The sequence below is a fragment of the Coptis chinensis genome, chromosome 1 (assembly GCF_015680905.1).
Source record: "Coptis chinensis isolate HL-2020 chromosome 1, ASM1568090v1, whole genome shotgun sequence".
Classification (NCBI taxonomy): Eukaryota; Viridiplantae; Streptophyta; class Magnoliopsida; order Ranunculales; family Ranunculaceae; genus Coptis; species Coptis chinensis.
The window spans coordinates 3,078,933-3,103,484 of NC_141456.1; the positions used below are offsets into that span (position 1 = coordinate 3,078,933).

At 37.9% G+C, this 24,552-nt stretch overlaps 3 protein-coding genes across 3 annotated transcripts; 2 read left to right on the forward strand and 1 right to left on the reverse strand.

The window, feature by feature from the left end:
* The first annotated feature begins 1,435 nt into the window (after window positions 1-1,435).
* Window positions 1,436-6,693, forward strand: STT3B (staurosporin and temperature sensitive 3-like b). Its single transcript, XM_086558239.1, has 6 exons — window positions 1,436-2,454; window positions 3,087-3,621; window positions 4,195-4,649; window positions 4,807-4,929; window positions 5,725-5,784; window positions 6,096-6,693. Exons 1-6 carry the CDS (start codon window positions 1,571-1,573, stop codon window positions 6,223-6,225), a joined length of 2,187 nt encoding a protein of 728 aa, XP_086414365.1. The 5' UTR covers window positions 1,436-1,570; the 3' UTR covers window positions 6,226-6,693.
* Window positions 6,694-7,856: 1,163 nt separating this feature from the next.
* Window positions 7,857-18,928, forward strand: HUA2 (Tudor/PWWP/MBT domain-containing protein). Its single transcript, XM_086558141.1, is given in 14 exon segments — window positions 7,857-8,120; window positions 8,240-8,316; window positions 9,548-10,610; window positions 10,613-11,334; window positions 11,437-11,959; window positions 12,170-12,278; window positions 13,663-13,775; window positions 13,871-14,058; window positions 14,927-15,557; window positions 15,659-16,163; window positions 16,390-16,485; window positions 16,582-16,685; window positions 17,520-17,706; window positions 18,629-18,928. Coding segments are annotated over 12 exon segments (4,215 nt in total). The 5' UTR covers window positions 7,857-8,003; the 3' UTR covers window positions 16,653-16,685; window positions 17,520-17,706; window positions 18,629-18,928.
* A 2,621-nt stretch (window positions 18,929-21,549) lies between these two features.
* Window positions 21,550-23,990, reverse strand: LOC147521338 (Peptidoglycan-binding LysM domain-containing protein). The gene is made up of 3 exons (XM_086558056.1): window positions 23,433-23,990; window positions 23,112-23,242; window positions 21,550-22,852 (listed from the first exon to the last, which is right to left on the reverse strand). The coding sequence occupies exons 1-3, from the start codon at window positions 23,631-23,633 to the stop codon at window positions 22,075-22,077; spliced, it is 1,110 nt and encodes a 369-aa protein (XP_086414182.1). The 5' UTR covers window positions 23,634-23,990; the 3' UTR covers window positions 21,550-22,074.
* Window positions 23,991-24,552: the final 562 nt, after the last annotated feature.

Here is a 24,552-nt window from a genome sequence, read left to right on the forward strand (position 1 = left end):
CTTTGCATTCCTAGTGTTATTAAATACCATACCCGAATGTTCAGAACTCGAACTTCCTGTGGTTAATTTCGTTGGGAGTGGTAGCAGACACAGACACACAGGGGTAAGTAATTTATTTAGCTTTAGGCGTAATTCATCCAGAACTTCACCAATTTTTGATGATTGAGCTACCTATATTTTTATGCTATCCTTTGTTACCCAATCATAGAATGTTCAATTTTCATAAAACATGGTTATTACACCTTCCACAACATAGCACTATCACTAAGCTTCAAACTTTGAAGTAATCAAACTTCAGGTGCAAATGTCCTCGGAATGCCTAGTTCCTCATATACTGTAAGATTTCGTGTTGATGTGTATGTCCCAGACGTTTTTAATTATAGCATTGGATGGTTTCTAACCTCTAGTTTCTTGTTTTATAATAACGTTCCAAATAACATCAATGCTTCAACTCAATTCCAATGAATATCTTAAATGCATGCACATTCTATTCCTTCAACTGGACAATCTTGGACCTTGGTTGTCATCTGGAAGCAGGGGCGACCCTGAACTTTGAGGGCCTAGGCGAGTTTCTTAAAATGGGCCTATATTGTTGTGAAAAAGAAACAAGTCTTTTACCCAAGAGTTGTGCCCCAAATAATAATTTGATTGGATTGAACTGCCTTTACATGTGGCCTAGTGGGTATAAAATTATATTTAGGGGTCCAAATTTTGACCAACAAATTGGGCCCTAAGTAGTGCCTAGTTGGCCTGCCCTCATAATCGCCCCTGTTTGGAAGCTAGAGTGTACTTGTTGTTCCTAATACGCAGTAGGCAACCCAGCGACCATCGGTTGTGATTTCCCATAAATATAGACCTAGAATCACGAGTATTATCACAATAGAATATAAAATAAAATATGTACTTTGATCCATAACTTTATGCTCACAAATGGAGGAAACATGTTTCTTTATATAACCATTCTCTATACATACTGTTGTAATGGTGAAAACCCCAATTCACACCCATGGGATAGTGTGCATTTTAGAATTACATTTATCTGCAACAAGAGTATGAGAATCTTGTTTTTGCTCCTGATGTATCATTTAATCCAACGACTATTTAGAGCGAGTCTAATGGAGAGCTGCTAAAGGGCGCCACATCATCTAAATAACATGAGAGTCAAATTTGACAGACGCTAAACAAAAAAACCGTTCCAATTGAGAGACTGCCGGACGACATCCGTCTCCATTAGTTGCATAAACTTAATTTTTTTGGACATATGACACAGTTTCTGTCGTTCGTCGAAATTTAACACACAGATAGCAGAAATTGCACCGTCTGTTTTCAGAAACTTATTATAGCAGCTGAGCGAAGAAAATCTATGCAGCACCATAAAATGCCAAGTGTGAAGAAAAGGCTAAGGCCCATTGGGATCCACTCAAAAAAAATACCATCGTCCCCTTTTCTTTTGTTTGACTCAACGACTCAAATGCCACCACTCCTCCCCTTAAACCCTTTCCAACATTCGATCTAAAAACTCAATTCCTTTCAAATTCCAATTCTACCCTCCACAAAACCACCACAAAAAATGGGTGGACCCATAGATCTACCACCACCACCACCACCACCACCACCATCGTTTTCACTCAAAACCTTAAAACTGAAAACAAAACAAAAGGAACTCTTACTACGTGTCACCATTCTATGCCTCGTTTACATTTTAGCTTTTATTACTCGTCTTTTTAGTGTTCTTCGTTATGAATCCATGATCCATGAATTCGACCCGTATTTCAATTACCGAACCACATTGTATTTAACTAAAAATGGGTTTTATGATTTTTGGAATTGGTTCGATTCCGAAAGTTGGTATCCATTGGGTAGAATTATTGGTGGAACTTTATACCCTGGGTTAATGGTTACAGCTGCTTTTATATATTGGACATTAAAGTTTCTATCTTTTGCAGTTCATATTAGAGAAGTTTGTGTTTTGACAGCACCATTTTTCGCTTCGAATACTACTATTGTTGCGTATTTTTTCGGTAAAGAGTTGTGGGATTCTGGTGCTGGGTTAGTAGCTGCTGCATTGATTGCAATTTGTCCTGGGTATATATCGAGGTCGGTTGCTGGTTCGTATGATAATGAGGGGGTTGCGATTTTCGCTTTGTTGTTGACTTTTTATTTGTTTGTTAAAGCTGTTAACACTGGTTCACTTGCTTGGAGTTTGGCTTCTGCGTTTGGGTATTTTTATATGGTTTCGGCTTGGGGTGGTTATGTTTTTATTATTAATTTGATTCCGTTGTATGTTTTGGTTCTTTTGATTACTGGGAGGTATTCTATGCGGTTGTACGTGGCGTATAATTGTATGTATGTGTTGGGAATGCTGCTTGCTATGCAAATTCAGTTTGTTGGGTTTCAGCATGTTCAGTCTGGAGAGCATATGGCGGCAATGGGAGTGTTTTTCTTATTGCAGGTTTTTCTTTTTGCCTAAATATTTAGCTTTGACTTCTCATTGATATGCATATCATGTCTCCTCATATAGTGATATGCAAGAACGTTTTCAATATGCAACAAACTATTTGGTTCAGTAACATAGGCATACAATCCTTCCATTCCACACAGGTTTTTCTTGAAGCTCAAACATATGGAGTTTTGCTGGCACATGAGGTCTTCATGCCATAATAGTAATTTATGTGATTATATGATTGGAGTTGTTTCCCTTATCTTCTAAGGCGCAGTGACCCCTGAGTGAAGAAATGTTACAGCTTTGCCCCATCCTATAATTTTTTATATTGACATAGATACTTCAAACACGCATGCTTACATAAGTTACATGGATACATGAGCAGAGGGGAGAATAGTGAGAGATACTTAAAAAATAGCTCTACCCACACATGAATGTAGGGGGTAATAGCAATCAATTTTTTAGAATCCTGAATATCTTACTTACTCCTTCTGCGGTTTTTGCTCATCTTATTCGCGTTCGTTTGTCATCTACATATATCTACTAGACTAATTATATGGGAAAGAATATTAAAGGTGTAGAACAATGAACCTGTGAGATTTTTGGATGTGACATGAATCTGAGTTGGGATTGTTTGTGCAGGTTTTTACTTCTTAGGTTGGGTTAAGTACCTCTTAAGCGACACCAAACTATTTCAGGCCTTCTTGAGGACCACTTTGACCATTACAATTGGTGTGGGTGGGCTTGCTTTTGGGGTCGGCATGGCGTCTGGCTATATATCCCCATGGACAGGCCGTTTTTACTCTTTGCTGGATCCAACATATGCAAAGGATCATATCCCAATTATTGCGTCTGTCTCTGAGCATCAGCCTACTGCGTGGTCATCATTCATGTTTGACTTTCATATCCTGCTTTTCCTGTTTCCAGCTGGATTATATTTCTGCTTCAAGCGGCTATCAGATACCACAATATTTATAGTTATGTATGGCCTTACAAGCATGTATTTTGCCAGTGTAATGGTCCGGTTGATTCTCGTTGCTACCCCTGCGGTATGCCTTATAAGTGCTATTGCAGTATCTGCCACTATAAAAAATTTGACTTCGTTGATAAGAACAAAGAGCAAGGCCTTGCATATTGGCTCCAGTAAGGGAAACATGAGCTCAAAGGCTTCATCTAAGGTGTGAGCCATAACCAAATTATCTTTAAGTTAAGATTAATTTTGTTTCATTTGCATCTCCATTTGCAGTACTATATTGATCATTGTATCTAATGGTAGTTTTGGAGTTTGGACATTGTTTAGAATCTTTAGTATCTGTGAAGTTCGTTCATAGTTTTTTCTGCTATTCAATAAGTTTTTCTTTAGTTTACTATCATTTTCAGTTTGAGTTAAGTAATCCAAAATAAAACTGTTCTACCCACTTGTATCCTCTTCATTATTAATTTATGGAAACTGATACATATTTTTTGGGTATATGCACTCTCCAAAATGAATTTACATTGTCAAGTTTACATGGAAGACTTGATTGTAGACACACAGGCATTCAATATGTGCCACTCTTCTCATCCACGGAAGAAACCTGTAGTTATCATGTTATTGGCATAATTTTTCATTAGAATGCTAGTTATGTTCATGTTTAATGCAAACATTAGTTTCTGTGCTCAGTCTGTATACCATGATATTAGATGCAATTAATGATATAGGTCTGCCAATATATACCATGACCATATAGTGACTAACATCTGTTGCACAGACTTCATTTGATCAATCTCTGCCTTTTGGAATAAAAACGGCTTCAGCTTTGCTTCTTGGTGCCTTTTATTTGCTCAGTAGATACTCTCTGCATTGCACCTGGGTCACATCAGAGGCCTATTCTTCTCCCTCAATTGTCTTGGCTGCAAGGGGTGCCCATGGTGATAGGGTCATCTTTGACGATTACCGTGAGGCGTACTTTTGGCTCCGACAAAATACCCCTCCAGATGCTAAGGTGATGTCGTGGTGGGACTATGGGTACCAGATCACTGCGATGGGAAACAGAACTGTTATTGTAGACAATAACACTTGGAACAATACACACATTGCTACGGTGGGGCGGGCTATGTCATCATATGAAGATGAGGCATATGAGATAATGAGATCGCTGGATGTGGATTATGTATTGGTTGTATTTGGCGGTGTGACCGGCTATTCCTCCGATGATATTAACAAGTATGGATCTAACTTTATGAACACTTTTAAGTGCATCTATGCAAAGCTATGTAATTTAAGCAGTTATTGAGGTTGACTTTAGGCAGTTTATGAGAAAGTATTTTCAGGTATCCCTAACTCTTTTTACCTTTTGCTGATGCAATCTATGTTATGCTAGATTTTTGTGGATGGTTCGTATTGGAGGTGGTGTTTTTCCTGTCATCAAAGAACCTGATTATCTTGTTAACGGAGAGTATCGTGTGGACAAAGGTGCAGCACCCAAAATGTTGAATTGCCTCATGTAAGTTTAGCCTATCCGACCTTATTTTATGCTAGAGCCTAGAAGCTAAGTTACATTGACATGGATATGAGTGTCCGTATCTGACACGGATACAAAGTGTCTGACACGGCAAAATATAGAAAATTGAGGTAAATGACCCACACTATGTGTCCGATATGTGTCTGACACGGACACGTGGATATGTATCCGACATGGATTGTTTTTAATATATGGTGTGTCCATGTAAAATAGGCTAGAAGGAAGCATCAAGTTTTCTTACCATTGTACTTGCTTGTGTGTGCGTCTAATAATGGCCAGCTCAAGGTTTTTGAACATAAATCTAAACAAAGTTTCTAATTTCACGTTAAGCCTTTTGGTGTGATCTTATAACTTACTTGCAATGTTAGGACCAGACTTATACCTATGTCCAGTTTATACGACTTGTACAATCTGCTGTATTTGTTGTTCCAAGTAGATATTGTCAAACAAACCATAATATTTAAACTGTAAGTGTTTGACATTTCTGGTAGTCTAAAGAAATGCGGTATGATGTCTTGGCATGTGTGCGAAGGCACAGTGTAAGGTTTTAAAGCATATTTTAGCATTGAATTGTAAGGGAGTGTGTGAATGAGAAGCCAATGCTTCCATAGTATGGCATAGGATGTTTGCACTTACAACTTAACAATTGAGCTTTTTTGTCTCCATATTTTTTCTTTTTTGTCATGTAAAATTGTAATATGTAACTCTCCTGGTAATTGATTGTTTCCCATAAAATGTCACTGTCAGCCATAACGAGTATTCTTCGTATGGATTCAGGTACAAGCTTTCTTACTACCGGTTTGGAGAACTTACAACGGAGTATGGCAAACCACCTGGGTAAGTATTACACTTTCTCCCACTTAAAACTTCTACTCTAAATGCATCATACAGGAGTATGCTAACACTGGGATGTAGTGATATCTGTCATTATCGGTATTGCTGAGTTATAATAGTTTGAACAAAGATGAGTTAAGATATCATTCCTGGACTCGAATTGTCTGGAGATTTCCTCTTAAGACCCGTGCACATTAGGAATGCACAATAAGTTCCAGCAGTTACAGTACACCCATGAGTTTTCTTATCTATTCGTGTGACTGCAATTGTAGTTCTGCACTCTACGTCTTGATCTTCCATGTTATTGCGTACAGGTACGATCGTGCACGTGGGGTTGAAATTGGAAACAAGGATGTGAAGCTTAATTACTTGGAGGAAGCCTTCACTACATCCAATTGGATAGTTCGGATTTACAAGGTCAAACCGCCCAGTAATAGGTGGTGAGGATTTACTTTTTCTTTTACAATCGGCGGACAGGAATGAACGTAGAGAGGAACTGTAATAGCGTGAGTTTTGGAATATTTATGTGTTTATATTTCAGCTAGAGAAATGCGCCCCACTCCTTCTCTTTCTTCTCATTCTCATTATGTGGCCAGAGGATTACTTGTCAGTTCTCACAGTCAGCATTCTATTTCATGGAAAATATCTTGGATTGGCAGTGTCCTCGTCTTGTTAAGGACATCCTCCTTCTGCCCAGATGGTTAGATGATCCTTAGAATTTCACACCAATTGAACTAACAAAGAGCTCAGTGTAGGTTTTTTGTTAGTCAGTGTAACAGATCTTGCACTCCACTTGGATGTGTCATGATAAATGGTTACCGAGTCATAGACGCATTTCTAGATTGCAGTGTCTTGTATCGACTCAAGTTTTTTTATTTGAGGAGCCTTGAGGCCTATTATGCTTGGTGTCAATTCCCAATATGATGTAGAGCTACTACTTGTGCATTAGTTTTGAAAAGAAAATAATGTTATGAACTTTGAGTAGTATAGGAGTATTAAGAGTTTGTCATGATCCCGATAGAAATGTGTTCCTCTTTGCTAAAAAATCACCCCTTTCATATATATGTCACTTGGAAGCATCTAAGATGGTGTACGTGAATGTTATATGAGCCTTCATTTCAGGTCCTTAAACAGTATATATTAGCTAATCTTGTCCGGAACTCATGCAAACTTCTGCAGTTGGATACAAGTCATATTACTAAACGTCTAAACCCGAGGCTTTGGTTAGTGATTTGACTAGAAAAAATCTCTTGAAAATAAGCCACATGTACGGATGTAATTGAATGAACACGGAAGTAGTAGTATGTGCATCTTATCTGTTGTTATTTGAATCTTGTTGTTTTAGCTCTCCAACACCAATGTGAATAAACAAAAGCTTTAAAAAGGCAACGTAACGAAAGCAAACTTACATACTAAAGTCTCGCTACCAATCTATATCTTAATATTAAAATAAATTCTTAAAATTCCACGCTAATCATTTTCTCTTATTAAAATATTAAAGTAAATTCTTTTCTTAAATTCTTTTCTTATTGAAAAAAGAAAAATCTAACATATCTAATTAAAACGGGAATCATTCTCCTATTAAAACAGAATCTCTCTCCCAATTGAAAAAATGAATTTTTAAAACTTAATTTAAAACAATTTGTTATAAAATTAAAATGGGTTAGCGACCAAAACAGTAGTCTCAATTTTCTAAAATAAAATCTAAATATTTTCAATACAATAATTTATATATTTAACTTTCGTTAATGAAGTGAAAATAAGTAAACTTTTAGTTTTGTGTATTGATTATGTTCTATTATTATTAATACGGTTTAATAATCAAATTCGTTAATTTTACATATTTTTTTTATAGGAAACCGATATTTTCAATATTTTTTTTTCGGTTTAGCAAGAAATAAGTCAATTCAGTGAGAAAAGTTAAAAAATCGGTAAAAACTAATCGGTTTACGCGATTAATCGGCCGAGATATTCTACAACTTAGATGACGTAATAAAAGAATTCGGTATTTATTATTTTTAAAGGGCGGCCCTAAAAAATAAAATTAGAAACACGTGCAAGTCACATGAGTTTGAAACAACCCGAAGTAGAGTGAGAGAGAAAGAAAGAGAGAGACGAAGCAGAAGCACGTTTTAAGACCTGTCCTCCTCCGAACTCGGAAAAAAAAAAAATCTCTGGCCTGAAATGCAAAAACTGATTCGATTATCAAATTCAATATAGCCATGGCTCCCGGGCGTAATAAAAGAGGAGCCAACCGTGGTGGCAAGATGAAGAATCAATTGGTTTTAGGGGATCTCGTTCTTGCTAAGGTTAAAGGCTTCCCTGCTTGGCCTGCCAAGGTTTGCTCTTGTTTTTTACACTCTTGTTTATATTTACAAGTTAGTATTTAATGTTCATATCATTGGGTTGATGAGTTAGGGTTTTGGTTTGCATAAACTTACTTGGTTTTTTTGTGCAGGTTAGTCGTCCTGAAGATTGGGACCGTATACCGGATCCTAGGAAGTATTTTGTTCAGTTCTTTGGAACTGAGGAAATGTGAGTTACTATTTATTTTTAGTATTGGAAATAAATTTGTTCACATTCAAGTTTATAATATTAGACCAAAGAGGCTAATAGGTGATATGGTCTAAAGTAATGTTCTTTAGGCTATATTATGTAAGTATTTCACTATTAACAAGGAAAAATAAGGCTGATATGGTCTACATTTGAAGATTCAAAGTAAAACATCCCAAATCTAGTAACCTGTGTTGCATGGGGAGGGGACGGAGTGTTTGGTTTGGACACGGGTATGACGATTTGGACATGGCGAGATCTGAGAATTAGGGTCTGTTTTGGACACGGGTACGCGATACAGAGGAAATTAGGGCGTACCCATGCAACAGAGCTAGGAACATAAGCCAGTGTCCCACCTAGCTACTAATTAATAAGAAAAAAACACCTTGTAAACTTCTTAAAGGATTTAGACCATCTACACAAAAACTCTATGGATAGAATAACCTACTCGTGTGTTGCCGAGATGGCCTTAACGTGCCGATGATTTATCTCTAACCAATTACCCCAAATGATTGCAAAAGGTAATAAGCTCCAGAGGTGGTTTTCAGATTAAGAGAAGTGACCACAGTTGAAAGGTTGGTTGGTGCTTCAACTCAATTGTAGGGCATTTTTATTTTATTGTTAGTCTGTTCTATTTCATTATGATTGTAGTGTAATTATCTTGTTGCTAGTTACCTATACAATGTTGTTAACTTTTTATAAATTCTAACATACAAATATATCGCAGATAAAGATGATAGATTTATGTTGGTGTATGGCCTGAAATTGTTTATTTATGTGTATATCTCTCCTAAAATTGCAAACCACATTGACTTTAGTATAGGTCAATGTTATCTGCTGTTGGATACATATACATGCCTTTTTCTTTTATATTTACAAGGTGAGTGTAGATATCATAACCAGAATTGTGGACTATGCCTAACCCTTTTCATTACGTAATAGTTGTAAACAGCTCTTGGTACACAATATTTTTGATGTTTTATTATTCGTGGTTTTTCTTTTTCCTTGGGGTCCCACTGTAACAAAAGACCAGTAGATGCAAAAATAATATGTAATGAAGGCAGTGGTATGTATGTTGAAAAGGAACTTATTCTTGAAATTGCTGATTAAAGAACATTTGAGAAATTTAACAATAGAATTTCATAAGATTTCATTTTCTTTATTTGTTTACGCTAGAATTAGATATGAATTAAGTCTTTTTTCATGCTTGCAGCGCATTTGTTGCTCCCACTGATATTCAACAATTCACTAGTGAGGCAAAGAATAAGTTGTTAGCTCGGTGTCAAGGTAAGACAGTTAAAGATTTTTCCCGTGCTGTGAAGGAGATCTGTGAGGCTTTTGAAGAACTACAGAGAAACAATTCAAACAGTTGCGGTGAGAAAATTAATAAGACGTCCCTTGCTGGAGTGGCTTCAGTTGATGGTGGTGAGGATGAATTTGAAGGTAAGGTCGATAGAGTTGGTATGAAAGGAGCTGTGGGCAATCAGACTTCGGGTGATGAAATGTGTGGATTGGAGCGGTGTTCACATAGGCAGGAGGAATCTGTAGTTCAGGATATCAAACCAGGCATTTTCGGTGACTCTCCAGTAAGGTCTGTCAGAAAAGAAAATTCAACAAAAGGTAATCATCTCTCTGAGAATGAAGGGGATTCTCATAGTGGCTCGATTGATGGTGAAAATGATGATGGTGGACAGAAGTTTGTAACAAATGGTCAGAAGTCGAGGAAAGAGTTTTCTGTTATGAAGAAGATACCAACAAAGCATGATGTGCCTGGTGGTAAATTTGATCTTCCTGGTTCTGGAGAACATTTGAAATATGGTGAAGAGAGGAGAAGTGCTTCATATGAAAGATCCGATTTCTCAAAACCAGCTAAAGACACTGGCAGAGGAAATAAAGCGAAAGGTATTGTAAAAACTGAAAAACATTTTACGGGTGGTGATAAGACATGTGGTGTTCAGATAAGCAAGGACTCTTTTGACAATACAGATCAGAAACAAAGAAGTGAGATTAGGGATAAAAAGCATACTTTGGTGACCGATGTGGATTCACATCCTGCAAAAAGATTAAAACGTGAATCTTTTGATACTGCTGCTATCACGAAACCAATCTTGAAAACGGGAAAAGTGATTCTTCACGCTCAGGTGTTACTCTTCATAACAAAGATGATAAACATACAGACGGTAAGAAAGTGCCGTTGCGTTTGCAAAGCCAAGATCATTCAGCATCAAAACTGGAGACAGACTTACATTGTGAGGGGGTTGTTCTACACCAGACAAAGCGCCATCGTCAAGCATTTGAGGCGTCTTTCGATTCTGCTACTGCTCACGCTGATAAAAATACGAATGTAAAAGGTTTGGATTCCCATAAAAGTGAAAGGTTAAGCTCTAATCATGGCCGACATCTTGTTAATCATGTGCCTTTTAGACGCAGAGCAGTTCGCCTTTGTGATGATGACGATGATGATGTGTGCACGACTCCAGTTCACTGTGAATCTCAAAATACTAGTATGCACAAATCTTCTAGTCATGGTCAACAAGATAATGAAGATCACCTAGCACAGAGTATCCCTTTGAAGGTGGAGATATCACATGTCAAAAGTAATGCTGTTTCCCCTAGTCCAAACCAAATCGAGCAAAACAGTCCAAAAAAGATGTCTCATTCTTACCACAGTCCTCAGAAATTAGAATCACAGAATCTGACTCCTAAGCAGGACAGAGCAGCTCTACATTTACCAAAAGTTGTCCTTGGATTACCTAGTATGGCAAAGTTAGTAGAGTATAGAACCATTAAGCCTCAATCCAAAGCATCTAGTACTGCTCCTCTGAAAAAACCACAATCTGGTGGTGCAAAAGGTTCTCATACTCAAGTGGCGACTCAAAAGAACAGGCCAACCATTTCAGCAGAAAAGTCAAAGAATACTCCAAAAGCTAATTTGCAAACAGGTGAAGTTTCTTTTACAGAAGAATCCTTTACAGAGATGGACAGGTTATTTCTTGAAAGGTATGCATATGGCTCAGTGGTTCCCTTATGGTTCCCGTATGGTAACTCATATTTATTTTTCAACATACTTGTCTTCATGATGTGGTTGATGTTGGTCTGCAGATTGGAAGCTGATAGAGATGATAGAAGTGTTAGTTCTACAATGGATGCCAAGTTTGCAGATTCTGTTACTTCTATGAAGCATCTCATTGCTGCAGCTCAGGCAAAGAGGCGTGAAGCCCATTCTCATTCTCTTTTAATTGAACACCGTACACCTGTTTCTGTTTCCACTGCTCAAGCTCCAGGAAGTGTCAGTCCTGTTTCTGCTGTTCAGTCCTTTCCATTTGGTACTAGCATTACTATGCAACAGGATGCAAAGGGTCTATATGATCAAACATCCTTGACTTCTCCATCTTCTCATGTGCGCCAGTTTAAGTCACAACAAGTAGATCAGGAAGAATGTGAGGAGGGCAGAATTAGTTCAGGTCAGCATGCACCTGGGGGTTCGTTAAGTGGTGGTACTGAGGCTGCTGTTGCTCGCGATGCTTTTGAAGGGATGATAGAGACATTGTCCAGAACGAAGGAAAGTATCGGGCGTGCGACTCGTCTTGCCATTGATTGTGCCAAATATGGCATTGCCAGTGAGGTTGGCTTTTACAAAATTATAAAACTGTTCTCTGATAGTGTTATTTATAATGACTTCCTATAAGAGTACAATTAACAACTGAGAAGTTTAAACTTGCATAACTTTAGTTTAAAGATAGATGTTTACATTTTAGCACTTTGTACAGTAGTTCAGATAAAAGAAATAATGTGAACTATAATGTTTTGATAATATATATTTTTGGCCACACAGGTTGTGGAACTTCTTATCCGAAAGCTGGAGAGTGAGGCCAGTTTTCATCGAAGAGTCGATCTGTTTTTCCTTGTGGATTCCATCACACAGTGCTCACATAGTCAGAAAGGTAGACATGTTTATGAAGCTAGTAGAGCATACAATGAATTTGTGATTAATGTGGTTTAGCCTTTATGGTTGTAGAACACCTTATTGCGTATTGATCTTGTTATGCTAGCTTGATTCCAGATTTTTCTAATCCGGTACATTTTGATGAATGAGATTTTTACACTTACTGAAAAGAGAGGGCATTTTTACCTTCTCTTTTCTTTTTTCTTTTTTTCTTGTTCTGAGCAATTCATGCCTCTTTGCCAATTGGGGAAAAAAATTGAAAAACAAATAAAACATTTCACAACTATAACCGTGGACTTCTGTATAATGGCCGTATAGATGAAGTGTCAAGAGCAACTGTTACTGATTTAGAAATTTGGTTGAATCCTTTAGTGGACAGTTGTCACCTAGGTTAATGGACCGCGCCATATTTTGAAAAAAAATGGATAAGTGTCCATGTCGGACACACACACGCACACATATTGTATTTAATTTACTGAATTTCTGATTTATCATCTAATTTAATAAATTTAAATTATTTTAATTAATTATTCCTATCTGTGTCCCCCGCGGTTTCAACTGCTCGTATCCGACACCCGTTCCGTCGGACACCGACACACGCGTCTGCCGTCAATGTAACCTAGGTTGTCACGTATCTAACCGAGAAAAGGATCTTTTTTTGGTCAGATATTTTGTTTGGAGTGCTAGGCTGGACAAGATACTATTGCTTCTCTCAATTGATTGTAATACTGTCTCCTTCATACTTTATTTTACCTCTAATATTATGAATTATTCACTCTTCATGGGATGGACCGGTTTTAGATTCTCATTTTGCATTATGTTTTGAAGTCACGCCGGAGTTCACGAGTAATTGGCATATTTATTTCTTTACTTGGGTAGTTTAGATGGAGTTGTCTATTAATGTGTTGATGGGATAGCCTCATAGCCCTAACTATTGTCTATAATGTCCTTGAAGATGATTTTTAATTCTCATTGGAAATGTTTCATAGTGGAAGCTTCTGTAAGAGATGGTTATTTTCTCACGGTTGAATATTTTTTATATTCAGACCCCTTTTCTGTCATTGCCAGTTCACTATTATCCATTAGATTCTTTCTTCATTTGCAGTATCATTATTCTTACTGTAGAAAAGTTATTTAAAATCTAATGCATCTAATATGTATCTAAATCGGTCTCGGAGCTTACAACATCAAGATAAATTTGCTTCTTGGATGTCATTACCATTATCCTTGGGTGTACCATTGTGGAACTGAAGTTCCCTTTTAGTCTTTTACTAACCATTCAGATTAAGTTGACATAATGATATCTTATTTCAACTTGAAAAGTAAAATCCAAGTTCTGTGGAGATTTTAAGTGGTCTCTTTACTTAATGCTATATCTTCAGGCATTGCTGGGGCCTCATACATTCCTACGGTACAAGCAGCATTGCCACGTCTCTTAGGTGCTGCTGCTCCAGCGGGAACTGGTGCTCGTGAAAACCGTCGCCAATGCCTCAAGGTAACTGTACTTAGTATTTTATACATGTATATAAGCATATAACTGTTGACAGAGGAAGTAAATTGAGTTTTTTTTTTTTTTTTTTTTTTCCTCAGGTTCTGCGTTTATGGCTTGAACGCAAAATTTTTCCCGATTCCCTTCTCCGGCGTTACATGGATGATATTGGAGTTTCAAATGATGATATGACTGCTGGGTTTCATCTTAGACGTCCATCGCGGGCTGAACGTGCAATTGATGATCCAATAAGAGAAATGGAAGGGATGCTTGTTGATGAGTATGGAAGGTTTGTGATTTTTCCATTTTTCTTTTGTATGTAAATACAGTGTCGTCTAGTTTTTGGACGGGCCCATTCATTATATATAGCATGTCAGCTCAGCAGTAACCTGAGTATGGATTCACTTTTGTCCTAAGTTACATTGACACGGATACATGTGTCAGTATCTGACATGGGTTCGAAGTGTCTGACACGGTGAATTATCAAAATTGAGGTTTGTCACATTTGTGTCCATGTTGTGTCCAACAAGGGCACAACGATACTTATCCGACACCCGACACGAATTATTTTTAAAATATGGCATGTTCATGTAACATGGCTTTTGTCATATCACCCCCACCCCACCCACGTGTGGTAACTGTCATCCCTATACCTGTAATGACTTTCATCTAGAGGGCAAATATCCTATTCCTGTCGTTTTGGTATTTTGATATATGGTAAAGATATAATCGATAGTTGCCTTCCTGTAAGGGAGCAGTACACACTTGGTAGGTAGTTCTTTTGATTGCCTTTTTTATTTGGTTTAACCCATTCTCTGGCAGCACATGCGCACATAGAAATGCATACAAAACACAGACATACACATACATACACAACTCTCGCATACACAAAAAAAACACTTGAAAAATGAAAACTTTGTTGTATCTTTTACCTTTTATTTCCTTGTTTTGTAGCCTTTTCCTACAAACTTCTTTGTATTGAATATTAATAGTTCATTGCTATCGAGAAACAAAACCGAGAAAGAAATGCAAAAAGATCCTTAGGAGAATCACCTTGAGCGAAAGTCTACACTTTTTTCTAGCTTCTTGGGTTATTTATCAACTGCCTGAGACACTTGTTCCTTTTTTTTTAATTAATTTTTTCCTTTTGCCTTCAGCAATGCAACATTCGAGCTGCCTGGACTTTTATCTTCTCGTGTATTGGATGACGAAGAAGATCTTTCCGGCGGTTTGGGTAATGTCTTGGGCGACGAATCAACAATGGGAGCTGTCCATAGTCAAGAAGAGCCAGATGCATGCGCTGTTACACCCGTTGACAGACGCCACCGTATTTTGGAGGATGTAGATGGTGAGCTTGAAATGGAAGATGTGTCTGGATCCTTGAGGGATGAGAAGCACATAGATCACAATGATTCCTTCAACTTGGAATCTGCTTCATACGATCTATTAGGTTCTCCACCATTGCCTTTAGATTCCCCACCACCACCACCACCTTTACCTTCTTCACCACCTCCTCCACCCCCTCCATCATCTCCATCACCTCCCCCACCACCGCCGCCACCTCTGTCATCACAGCCACTTCCATTTTCACTAACAGCTCCCGGAGCATTGACATCACTTACACCTTCCCACTCGTTGCTACCTCAGCAGTCCATGGCATCCCAACCGTCGCTGCCACCTCAACCATCCCCTCAACAAGGAATTCCTCCTCAACCATCGGTTTCATCTTCTTCAACACCAATGGGATACCAGCCGCCCTTACATCAGGAATATTGCAGGACTCCAAGTGTAAGTTTTTGTATGCCTTTTATATCTGGCGATTATTTATTTTTGGCATTTCCCCTTGTGAGTTATGCATGTATCCTAACTGTTTTTTTTTGGTCCAATAGGGAAATCAGCTTATCCAAATGGCTGGAAGTAGCCCTCATCCTGGCCCTGTTACTGGTCCTCTTGCGAAAAATGAAACGTTTTCAACACCGTCGTCTTCTATAGTACCAGCTGGAATGCCCAGTAGACACGATCCTTCTGGATTTGCATCTTCCAGGACTTCAGAATTTGGACAAAGTGAGATGTATCCGACGCCCCAAAATTCTCAAACCAACCAGCCGTTTCAAGCTGGTAACACACCTTTCGCACAAAGACCATACCATCAGATCCCCCCAGCTCAGGCCCCAAGTACTTATCTTGGATACACAAAACCGACTTCCCAGCACCAAATGCAGCAACAGTTCCCTCATTCATACCCAGTATCATCTTTTCCTAATGGTCGTAGGCAATATGTGGTTGACGAACAGTGGAAAATGCCTTCAAGCGATCGTAATCCTGATAATCAGCATGCAGGTTGGCTTGGCGGAGGGAGACCTCAATGTTCCGGGCCACCTTATGTACAGGATGGTAAGCACTCGCTCTTTCAACCTTTGAATAAAGCAACCTTGGCCCTTATATGGATTGGGTGTACTGTGTACACAACATTGTCATGTACTAGTTTATTGCAGACAATGGAGCATGGGTTGGACTTTTAAATGTCCACCTGGATGCGCAACCTTTGTGCATTCATTTGCTTAGTTGATCTATCAAACACATTTTTCTAAAGTGCTTGTAATGAACTTGAATGTTGCAGGGTTTTTCCGGCAACCTATGGGAAGTCAACCGACTAATAGTATGGGTTTCCAACTTCCAGCCCAGAATAATCTAGCGCCTGGAGCTCCAATGCCAGGTGACCTTGATTTGTAAAAGCTGCTTGGCTATGTCAGATAATTTCTTGTGGCAATTGAGTGATCATTACAAGCTGTGAACAATTTCCTGTTTGTAGTTCCTCCAGGTCATGGAGCTGGCCATATGCTGCCAGATATCTCTGCTCGTAGTTCTTGGAGACCGGCATAAGGATTATGCGAGTCCACATATTTTGTTATCCCAGTGAGTTTTTTCCTAGCATTTTGATATCTCAGTGAGGTCTTCTCGTTCTAGCCTTTTTACTTACAGAGAAGTCAATTGGTTGCTTAGACCGAAAAACATTATGCATGGAGTCTTTTCTTGGAGGCACCTCCTCAAATCTTCCTGTGTCTTGTTTTTTTGCAATCCAAATAAAGTCAAAAGGTGTTTAGGGAGGCAACATTGTTAGAATGTTGCTTTCTCCAGTTATAATTGGAGAAAATTTTCCTGGAATCTGTAGATGTTTGTAAAGGGCCTTCCCATTTGTGAATCCAGTCTGGTTTGACATAAAAACAGTTTGTCATGATTTTGGAAGACTTTGCTCAGCTATGATTTTCCTTCCCTGAAGATAGTGGTTATCTTGATTTGCTGGGTGGCAGCAGTGCAACTTGTCCATCTTGCTTCAAGATGTTGGCACACTGCCACCAGTAAACCATGCAGCTTCTGAGTCTGTCTCTACCCAAAGCCTTAACCAACCTCTAGATATAGCCATTTCTACACCTTCAAGGATAGCTATACATTCTGCCCAGAAGCTTGTTGCCACTCCAATACTTTTCCACATTGTCATCTTGAAATCCCCCATTCTTCCTGTGTCTTGTCAATCCAAATAGTCACGAGAGATTTGTTAGATGTTGTTTCTCAGTGGTAATTTGAGATTCCTACACAATTTGTAGCTATTAGAGTGTTGACATACAGTTTCATGATTTTGGAAGACTTTGCTCAGCTATATTCAATGGACTATTTCGTAAGATGTTACATGTAGCCATAAAATTCCCATAGGTGAAGTTTGTCTGACAATTCTTCTTTCTGTCATTTCAGTTACATGATTCATATACAACGGAGTAGGACAAATAAATCCCATACTGCATGATATAAAGGGGCCGGCCATTGGTCAAGAATGGCCCATCATAGTGGAAGACTGATATTTGGCGGAGGGCTCTAAATGAGGACGTGTATATTGTAATTTTTGGTGACCAAGTCGTGCTGCAGAATTTTGCTGCCGAGTGTAAGCCAGTTGACTTATGGAAAAAGAATACTTTAATTTGATGTTCTTTTTTTGTGCATATTATGAATACAATAGGAAAGGAAATTATAGTATAAAAAATGTTGATAATTTTTGCCAACTGTGGTTTTGTTTTTGACTTGATCTTCAATTTGTCATAAACTTAGTTACGACAAGCTATATGTATATACAGAACATGGATAGTTGCCTCTACTGTTCTGGTAGCTACAATCCTTAGGGACTTGCGAAAGTGAAGTTACTTAAAGTGTTATATGGATATATGATACTCGGATACCACTCCTGGGCCGTTGTACACATGGCGAACACATACTTGTTGCCTTCTTGGATACTTATCCCTCACTCCCCAAAAAGAACAGAAAAAGGAGGAAGAAGAAGATAAACTTGATGTTCACTGCAACAGACCAGACTTGATGGCACTTTTAGACCCATTGTAAAATGTTTAGATCAATAAATCTTGTTGAATAGGACAACATATAATGCACCATCACATTTTAAAAAAAAATAGTGGTTTTATGGAAAAAAATTAACAAGAAAATAGGTACCTGTATTTGTATATTCTTTTTTCAAAAATTCCTGGTCCTTCTGTTCTTGTTCTTGTTCTTGTTCAACGCTGGTGGTCATAGATCTGGATATATTTCAAAAGTTCTATTGCGTTCTTTTTTGTCTTGTTGAATTTACTACTTTGCTGCATCGTTGGTGTATTCCTTATGGTTTTCAGTAAATGCAACAGGAGAGACACTGCTGAAGTTTGAATATAAAACATATGATTCTTACAAATCGCCGTTTGGTTGGTGTGTGTGTGTGTGTTCTTTTCCTTTTTTTTTGTTTTTGTTTTGTTAAAGAGTTTACCCTTCCAGATAATCTTGTGCATAGTTGTTTTCAGCTACCAAATTATGTCTTGTAGGATTTCGTGTATGTTGGAACCATTGAGTGAATGAAGTCTGAAGCTTCCAGCTGGAAATAATGCTGCTAGTGTAAAGGTAATTTTGGATACTGTTGATGTCTTAGAGAATACAGCTTGTAACTTTTGTAAATTAGTGCAGTAGCTTCTATGCTTTAGGAAGTGACTTTGGAAGAATTCTCGCATAAGTTGCGTCTGAGATTGAAACTTGAATTCATCCCAATGTTTCATCTGTCACTTATTTATTTATTTTTTTAACGGTTTTTAGTGATTACATCCTTAATAGTTATTAGCAATTGAACATCTGCATTGAATTTTCCATGTGTTTGAAATTGAGTTAATCTGGTATATCTGTTAGTATTGCATGCTAGAAACTGCTTATGCATATATGACTCTCCCCATAAACTTCACTTATCCAAAAAAATTGAAGTATGTTTGCATCTTTGTGCCAAACTCGCTCTAATGACTAGTTGTACTCCTTAATTTCTTCTCTCTGAACTGATATTCTTCGTAAGTTCTATATTTTGAAAGATACAAATCACAGCTTTTTGATATAACAATTCTTTCATTGACTGTTACTGGTAAAAAGTTACAACAGTTGGAAATATCATTATAACATCTTCAAAGCTCTCTCTGCTACATATCAGTGACTTCTCATCACCTGATAATTTTTCCTTCAGCTCTCCCTGGCATCCTTACCCCAACTTATCACAAATGATTCTTCTACATGTATGAACATTGTCAGTATTTTTTTGCTGTCTTTGTTCTTTCAAATGGTAAGAAACTAAGAATACTTCCAAAGACGCACAGCAAATAAAAGAAGGGCAATTGAGAAAGCTTTGGAACCACCCCATATAAATTGGACAAGGGAGGTTGGGGATAGGGGCATTACCATTGGGTTTAAGGAACCAAGAAAGAATCTAGAAAAAGTTTAGCTGGTGAAGAGATGTGTTTATTTCTGGGGCACCATTCTCTCTTGTCGCAGTTCTGCAACATAGGAATCCTTGAGCGTTCATTTCTTACTCATTTAGGGGCCTACTGCGAATCCGAGCATGCAATCTATGATGGGTTCTCACCTTTCCTTCTTGTATACACTAAAGCGTCATGGAAAAGTAGCAACAAGAGCCCCACCACTGCCTTTGATCCTCCCAGACAACTCTTGCCTCAACTCCATGTCTGTACCTAATCTCTCTTTGAAATAAAAGAAAGGCTACTGTATTCAAACGCCACATCCATCCAAGATCTAAACCGGTATAAACTTTCGAGAAACTATGCCACCTCTTTAATATTGTTGCTCCCCAAACTTCCAGATCAGCTTGCCAAATGATTTCACTGGCTTCTTCCGAGTCATCCCAAGAGATGTCTATGGGTAACGCTCTTAAGATGGCAAAGATAGGTATTTATAGTGTGAAGATCTTGGAATAAGTATGAAGTGTTTCTATGAAGATCTTGTTGCAACAAGATGAGCTAATAATTGAAACTTTTTCTTGCTCTAGCTCATGTGTTGATTAATGAAGATTAATCCTTAATCTTGATTTGTAAATAGGCCTTTCTGAGTTTAATATGCCATCGATTATGTATTGGAAATTTACATTCAACATGTCAGAAGAATTTTAAGCATGAAACCTGTGTTCTTTTGGACTTGAAAACAGAAACTTTACTTTTTCTCTTTTTGATAATCTTGAAAACAGAAACTTACCCTCTTGGTTATGTTTTGAATTTGGTGAGCAGTTACGGTACTACTTGTTGACTGGTCCATCTCCAAACCATAAAAATTATCTTTCATTTCGTCACCATAGTTTTTGACATTTCAAAGGTTTTGTTAGTGCTCATTGCTCAATTTGACCGTTATTTAGTCTAAATTTATCCTAATTTAACTGTCCACTTCCAACGTCAAGGTTGACATTATCTAATCCGTCAATTTTAAAATGGACTTGGATTGTTAGTTGATCCAGAAAACAAAATGGATAGGAGGGTTTAGAAATATGATCCGTTCCAACCCAATAAATTGTCTATGAAAGTTCTTTATGAAATGTCGTTTTAATTGTTAACATGTTAGTATTTGACTATTATTTATCCTAAGAAAAGAAAGTTTGTAATTACTTTTATTTGACCTTATTTATGTTGGGAACTTGGGGTCCTGGTGAGCTCAGAACCGAAGAAAATTATAGATAGTTCCTGATTTGACTGAAAGCTGATGACTGGGAACTCGTTTATGAGGCAGCTTGCTAAAGAGTAAAGACTATTGATAAGTCAGATACTCAGATGGGCAGGTACCAGGTGGTTTGGGAGGATCGTCTGTAGGCAATCAACTAAATTATCAGCTGGTGTGATGTTCTCAAAGATTTATGACCAGAAAAAGTGGCCAAATTCGGATAAGAACTAACCTGTTATGACTTATGAGCTAGGATTAGATGGCCATCAACATTTTGGTTATGCATTTAATTAAAAAGAAAGTTGTATTTTTTCACTGAGGATAAACTAATAAAGCATAGTAAGGAGGAAACTTTGAGAAAAGGAGGGACTTGTATATAGTAGAGAGTGGAAAGCGCTTATGTATTATTAGTATACTAACTAATAAAGCATAAAACACTGTTCATGATAATGGTGTGAGTCTGAGTTTGTCCGCTGAACTATTATACTAAACACAAATGAACACCACCAAACATTACATCTTCGGTGAGCTTGCATGTTATGGAGTGAAATGCAAAACTGTAACTGATGTTGGCAGATATATTCAGTTGCAAACGCCAGCGATAAACTTAACGTCATGCACTCACAATTCACCTGAATCAACAACTAAAACAGATGCCTAAACTATGGAGAGGGCGTTCAACGTTCCACACTGGTTTACCATTTAAATGCATACAAGAGATTGCAGACGTATCCAAATGATCATACCAAGGCCACGAACAAGCATTAACTTGGTTAACTAAGAATTAATTTGCATTACTAAAAGAATGAAGTATATTTAATGATTCAAGTAATCTACACAAATCTACAATGCAATTAAGTGTGGTGGGGAGCTTAGTCACCTTTACTAGTAACAAATAGAACATAATGCAAATGTATAACAAGTTAACTGTAACGCAATCGAATGACCTTCAATAACTCACTTCCAGGAAGGCATACCAGATCCAATATGGTCCAGCCTACACCTCACGCCAGAGTACTCCACGTTCATCTGCAAGTTCTTTCCAGTCTCCATTCATGATCTGGACCTTCTTCAAGCAGCCATTTCATCCCAAATATATAGAGTATTGCAGGACGTCGTGCCTACATGGAAGACGTCTCATCTTATTTTCCTTTCACCTGACCTTTTTTCCTATCTATATTATACCATACAAACCTACATACTGTCCAAGTCTTGCTCAACAAAGGCGAACCGAGAAAACGGATTCTAATGGATCAGAATCAAAAAATAAATTTAATCTCTCTGGAAGGGCCTATTAATCAAGAGCTGCTTTGCTTCTCCGGCCAGTCATTGGCTTTGGCAAGCCATCAAAGATTGGTCTGGCGAGGGATGCTGCAGCCTGCAAATCTGGTTTCAAACTCCACTTAGAAGCCATCCAAATTGATGACCCATTGCTTTCTTGGTCCTGCAAGTTTGATGTGCTAGACGATTTCCTGACTCCATCAAATAAACTGGTTACTACAGAGTCTCCAAGTCCCACTGGGACTGCATCAGCATCTGCTGCAAGAGCAATTCGACTGCTGGACTTGGGCCTCAGGGCTAGACCTTTCCCTGTTATAGATGAAAACCCACTGCCCCCACCATTGTCCTCCATCAATGGCATATTGAGGGTGTGAGAGCCAATGTCGGTATCAGCCTTTTGACGCCTACGGACAGACTTCTTCAATTTCTCAGATTCACCATTCCCAACTCCTCCAACAACTGGCACATCCTCATCCAATCCACCTTCTGACAAAATGTCGTTGACCAGGCTTCTAGACTTTCTATGTCGATTTGGAGGTGGCTCAGAACGTATGGATCGTTCCGAAAACGGTCCATCTTCTAAGTAGTGAGCTCTGACTGTGCTGTAAACTGCCATCTCTGTTTCCTTTTCCATGCGTTTGTTATTCTGTGGTTTAAGACGGTAATAGCCCTGTAAACTACTCATGGCTGGAGAAACCTTTCGTTGGGGCGACTCAAACTTGAGGGACTGCAATGATTCCAATATATCAGAGCATGCACTTCGAGATTGGGTCTGCTCAGCACTGCTTTTCCTGCACTAAGTTCCAACAAAGTAAGCAATTTTGAACGATCTCGGAAGGCAATGAAGTGGTGGTGGTGGAGAGGACGAAGCCCAGCCCACTCTGACGAGATTGGCAGAAAGAAAGATGGGTGAACACTAGGAATATAGAACAAGTATTCTATTTCAACAGAAATAGGAAAAAGTTTTAAGTTCTAACAAGCCATACATACTCTAGTTTCAGGACACTAAATACTCTATAATGAAAAAAAAAAAAATGAGGAAAGTTTTACCCTGGTGTGGCAGAACCATTTGACAGAACGGGTGAAGGAGGGTGTCGTCCTGGTAATGGTATCTGCAACGACTTGAGAGCAAACATTTGAAGATCACTGACCAAGCCATTCATCCTTTTAATGTCTGCCACCTAACACATCACAGAAAATTGCACCCAAATTCAGATAAAAAACTATTCTTTCTCAACATTTTAAGATTAAACACCAACTGAGGGCAATGCATATCTTCCCCCATCTTTATACAAACATCAATTAATATGAAGTAAAAAAATACATCATCTACCATATTCAATTAGTCCAAATATAAAAAGTGCCCCATACCTCAACACCATACTTGATTGCAACACCAGCAAGTGTATCCATCTTTGATACCATATGTTCAATATATTTCAATCCATTTCCATTCCCATTCCCATTCCCAGATGATGTCATGGGTCTATATTTCACCGGCGTCGTCGTTAGATCTTCATATGGATCATACCCATAACTATTTCCATTACTTCTCCCTTTATCAAACTGCATTTCTCCCAAATTAATCAAATTCCTCCCAATATCTTCATCCCCAATCTCAAATTACACCAAATAAGTTTCAAGATTGAATTTTTTTGAGTCACATGAAACCATAAGACCATGGGACTTTTTTTTTTGTTTGTTTGTTTCTCTCTCTCTTGATTTCCGTTATTTAAGGATAAATTAACGTTGAAGATGCGTGCTTCGTTTAAAAGCTCTTTTTTCTCTCTCTCAATGATGGAGAGAAGACAACTTACCCTCAAATATATATATATATATATAATGTTAATCGTTACAGAAATAAAATAAGGTATGTGTGACACGGTTTTGTGAGACAACCGACACTTTTTTTTCAATAGTATTTATTTGACTATTCGTGGAAGAAGATACATACAAATATACACTTGTGTGGATGTCAAAGGTTTAACAAATACATGAGTGTGTAATTCTACATTGACACAAGTGACGTGGTATTAACTCTTTTAGAAATGCAAGTCATTCATATTCACCTCCACGTAGGCTCAATTTCACCTCCTCCATCCAATCCAATGTAAAATTTGGAAAAACGAGCCGAATGGTATGAAACATTCTTTTGAAGTTAAAAAAAAAACCGAAAAAAAATCGAAAAAACTACTAGCCGAAAAAAAACCGAAAAACTTTAAAAAAAAAAACACGAGACGGAATAAAAAATCCCATCGTAAGTTTCACTTCATTGTTTTGACTTGGGCAAGAATTTTTTAGTATTTAGAGGTGAAAATTCTCAATTCCCCCTCATATTGATTTGCATTGGAAAATGCTCTTAGTCATAACGGTTTTGAAGAAAAGATGTTCAGTCCGTTTAGTCCGTTGTATTTGATTTAATTCTTACAATTATTTTTTCTAAAAAAACTGACTGGTTTTATTATTCCTGATATAAATAGACGGGATTTCG